Here is a 4,529-nt window from a genome sequence, read left to right on the forward strand (position 1 = left end):
AAGTTGTCATGTTAGCGATTCGTATGGCAATGAAGAGTATACGTCAACTCTGCTAGAGTTGCTCTAGGTGACATGAACACGTTCATTTTTAGAAAAATATGTGTGCTTTTCTCCATTTTAAATTTCTCACCTCCCCAATCTACATGTGGAAATATACACTTTGCACATTTCAAAATCGAATCGAAAGACCATACAGAGAAAAACAGAACCGACCACAATTTTATGGTTTTTCGTTTATGGTATGGTATGAAATCTAAAAACCATATACAAGTCGGGTTTTCTGGTATAAAATTTTGGTAAAACGAAGAAAGGGTAGTTTAGAGGAGGCCTCTTTGTAGTGAAGGAATTTTTTTAGGAATAACTTTGACATAGTTAGGCCCTCTTTGGATTGAAGGGATTTTATACGATTGATAGGAATTTTTTCCTATGAAAGCGTTTTGGACCATAGAAATGGGTTCACCAAATTGTTATGGGATCCATTCATATACCATTTCATTTAGGATTTGTTTGATTCAAATGAATTTCATAGGGTTTTTTTAGGATTAGAATCCTTAGATATTTGTTGTATATTGGTCATTTGATTTGTAGGATTGAATCCTATAGAATTTTTCTTAAGGAATCACTTGAAGTGGATTTCATAGAAAATCTAGCATCCACACCAATCTCTTGGAAAAATTATCTTATTTTTTGTATAATACATCCAAACAAACTCAAATCTTGTAGGATTCGAATGGGAATTGCATTTCAATCTTCTGTTTTTTACAATCCCACAAATCAAAGAGGCTCTCGGTAGGAATCTAAACATAAGCTCAAATATAATTTTGTTTTTTTAAGAAGTCTCATGCGCTTGCACGATATCTCACTCTACTCCCTCTCCTGAATCCTCCAAAACTCCCGTGCTCATTTCTTGTGCAACATCCAAAGAGACATTTTATAAAATTCCTGTATTTTGAACTCCCAAATTCATACGACATATAGCATCTAAATATCACTACCTCCAATCTAAAAAAAGTGTCGCAGTTTTGAGCTAGAACTATTTTGGATTGAAGGGAGTAGGAGGAGGTCGTGACTGGCCGGTGGGCCCCACCCGCCAGTGACATTGCAATTGAACCGAGACCTCTCCTACATGCAACAAACCGAACAGAGCCCCTCGGAATAATCCAAACGTTACGGCAGAGGACACCCTGGACAAGCACGGCACACGCGCGTGGGGCCCACACACCAGCCGGCGGAGACAGTGCGCTTCACGCAGTTCAGCCTCCCAGGGCTAGAAGGGTAACTTCCGGTGCCGTGACAGCTGTATGCCTCGCGTCTTTAATAGGAGTACCCACTAAACCTCTTTAAAAAATTGTAAATTCCGACTATGACCCTCACCAAGAATTCTCTCCGCTCCTCAACTTCACTCCCCGCTCTCCTTCGATCTCAATCCCCAAACCCTCTCCTCCTCCTCCCCCCGCGTCGCAATCGTCTCAAATCCCGTCGCCACCGGTCTCTCCGCTCTGATTCCTCCGAGACTGATTCGCTCCAGAACCTGTTCTTACTCTCTCGGGGGCAAAAAAAAACCCAATCTTGTTTTCACAGTCCTGTCTTTGTCCCGTCGTAGCTTCCATCTCCATTGCTGCTGCGCTCGAGGTTGCCCCGTAGAGAGCTGTCCCGCCCGTGCGGGGTGGGCGCAGTAAATGCGCGTCCTTGTGGAGAATCCCAAGGTTTCCCGCGCCGAATCTCGTCCTTGTTCCCCCGAGTTAAGAGGTGGAGGTGGTAATTCTTCGTACGCGCGCCAATCTTTGCCGCGTTCGTGGATGACGAGGGGATCCTCCTGACTCTTCTTCTCGAGCTTGCCTCCCACCCTCCTGGCTTTCTCACCACACCTGGATTCCTGGCGGAGCCGTGGTGCCCATGGATTTCCTATTATGCGTCTGCCTCCTCCAACTGCTGTTCTTGCGCTCTTCTCCGGTGGCGGCGCAGCAGCCGACGCCGTCGCCGGCTAGGGCCCTGGACGCAATGCTGCAGGAGTACGCGTACCGGGCCCTCGTCCGGCCGCGCACCGGCATCGTCTACAATGCCACCGTCCCCGGCAACCTCACCGGCGTCTCGGTGTCCGCGCTCCGCCTGCGCAGCGGCAGCCTCCGGAGGAAAGGTTTGTCCCAGTACTTTCAGTTCGGCCTGCCCACCGGCGTCATTGCGCAGCCGCGCGTGGAGAGGATGCTGCTCGTGTACCACAACCTGGGCAATTGGTCGCAGCACTACTACCCGCCTCCCCCCGGCTACACCTACCTCTCGCCGGTGCTTGGACTGCTAGCCTATGATGCTGCCAACCTTTCGGCAGTGGGGTTGCCGGAGCTGAACATCGTCGCGTCAGGAAGCCCGATTCTTGTACATTTCAGCAATGTCAGGGCGGCGCCGGCAGGCCGCCCAGCACCACGGTCACGGTGTGTGTGGTTCGACTTGGATGGTGTGCCGCAGTTCCGGGACCAAGAGGCAAGCAACGTGTGTGCTACGTATCGCCAAGGGCACTTCTCGATAGTGGTGAACTCCAGTGAGGTTGCTCCTGCTCCATTGCCACCAGGCGCAATTGCCCCGCCGATACCGGCTGCCGGAGGTCCTACCAAGGGGGGCTCGCAAGCTTGGAAGGTTGCCGTTGGCGTGGTTGGGGGCGCCATAGCATTGGGGCTGTTATCTTCAGCTCTTCTGTGTCTGGTGAGGCATAAAAGGGCCAAGAAGTTGGAGGTGATGGAGCGGAATTCAGAGGTTGGGGAGACATTGCGCATGGCGCAGGTTGGGCGGGCGCAAGCACCTGTAGCGCTGTGGACACGAACAAAACCGGTGATCGAGAGCGAGTATGCTGCATAGTTTGTTTTGGATTTTCTGCAGAGTTTAACCATCACTAACAATGCCCGGAGGCATGGAATTTGTCCATCAGTCAGGGGTTGCTAATTACTGAAGTCAGGGCTCAGCTTCAAAGCACTCTTTTGGTGGGTTTATTTCGAAGGTTAATTTTTATGCGATGGCTATAATTGATGTTCATAGTTGCCATGTTCATGCCAAGGAGCTCTGTTCATCTCCAAAGCAGTGGAGAAGTGAATGTATCAAGTCAGATTTGGAATTCCTCAAAAAAAATAAAATTGGGACGCTGTATTTCAGAGGAAGTAGATTAGCGGTAAAGCTGGGTAACACTCACTGCAAACGACATGGTTTTTGTTGAAATTAATTCTAGTTTTGGATCAGTTCCATTTTAGCACTGTTTGGTTTTCCTGTCCAGACACCTGTTGAGATGATTACATGATGATGTACATGCCATTTTGGTAATTAGCCTGATAACTTATTTTTCATGGTTACTTGTTGTAAGATACAGTCTGTATGTGGTGTGAACTATCCGTTATCTTCTCGCTACAGTTCTTGTTCCGCAGTCTGTTGATGATTTGGTGTTATGGTCGAATTCCAAATTAATATGATACTCGAAGCTTACTAGGGTGTCATTATCATTTCCCTAAGAAAAAGGTAGCATTACCATTGCTCAGAAATTAGCATCAACAATGCTGGAATAGGGCTGTTGCTGACTGAAGCTTTAGATGACTGACGGTTTAAACAAGAGGCGTTCTATTTATGGTATAATTTAATACGAAATCGTTACACAACTCTTCACTTTTAATTAACATTAACATGTACCCGGACTAATTTATGAAAGTGTAATTCTTGTTATGCTTTAACAATGTCATTTATCAAAGTATGCATTCCCAGGTCCTCTTGTTGCAAATTTTCTTCGGAAGTGGGCTTGAACATCCTCCAACTTGTGAGCTGGCTTCAGGTCATACTTTCTGACTGTTCTGGGCATGTGTTTTGTATATATATACTTTGCACACGTTTATTATTGTGTTGGAAGATTATGTAATCTCGAGGAAACCGATGATTAGCTGTTGTCACAACTTAAATCATTATGTTTTAGCTACCAATGTGTGTTGCCAGTTTCAAAGTTGAGAGTGCGCATTCTTTATAGGTGCCTTGTTTTCAGTGGATGTGTTTGCTGAAGTGTGTGGCAGAAGCAAACCGGAGTGCTGAATTGGTTGCACATGCTGCATCTGCAAGCAAATGCATCGGTTTATTCTGGAACAAATATAACGCATATATGGAAGCGGTTAATCTGAGCTCGAGCTCATGTGAGCTCGGATGCACAGTAAAAAAATGAAAACAATTCTTCTTTAAAAATCTGATTTCTTTTGTGTAAACATTGACAAAAGTTTTGCTTGCTTGTGAAGTTTCATCAGAAAAAATTGTTGTAAACATTGTCAATGTTTGCTTAAAAAAACCATTTTTTTTTATTTTACTGTTTACCCAAGCTCATGTGAGCTCGAGCTGATATAGATTGCACGAAAAGAAAATAGATGAGTGAGTGCTACAGGAAATATGCTCATGCATCTCATTAGTCAGGATCTGTGATACTATCACTTGTTTTGAAGCTATGCTGCACTGGGACAAGTACTACTGGACTGGTTGGTAATACTCCCTCCGTTTCAAAATATAGTGCTTTCTCT

General features: G+C 45.7%; 1 protein-coding gene across 1 annotated transcript; it reads left to right on the forward strand.

Moving 5' to 3' along the window:
- The first annotated feature begins 1,363 nt into the window (after positions 1-1,363).
- LOC125508738 lies at positions 1,364-3,309 on the forward strand. The gene has a single exon (XM_048673527.1). The coding sequence runs from the start codon at positions 1,897-1,899 to the stop codon at positions 2,848-2,850; it is 954 nt and encodes a 317-aa protein (XP_048529484.1). The 5' UTR covers positions 1,364-1,896; the 3' UTR covers positions 2,851-3,309.
- Positions 3,310-4,529: the final 1,220 nt, after the last annotated feature.

Source organism: Triticum urartu, chromosome 5 (assembly GCF_003073215.2).
Source record: "Triticum urartu cultivar G1812 chromosome 5, Tu2.1, whole genome shotgun sequence".
Lineage (NCBI taxonomy): Eukaryota > Viridiplantae > Streptophyta > Magnoliopsida > Poales > Poaceae > Triticum > Triticum urartu.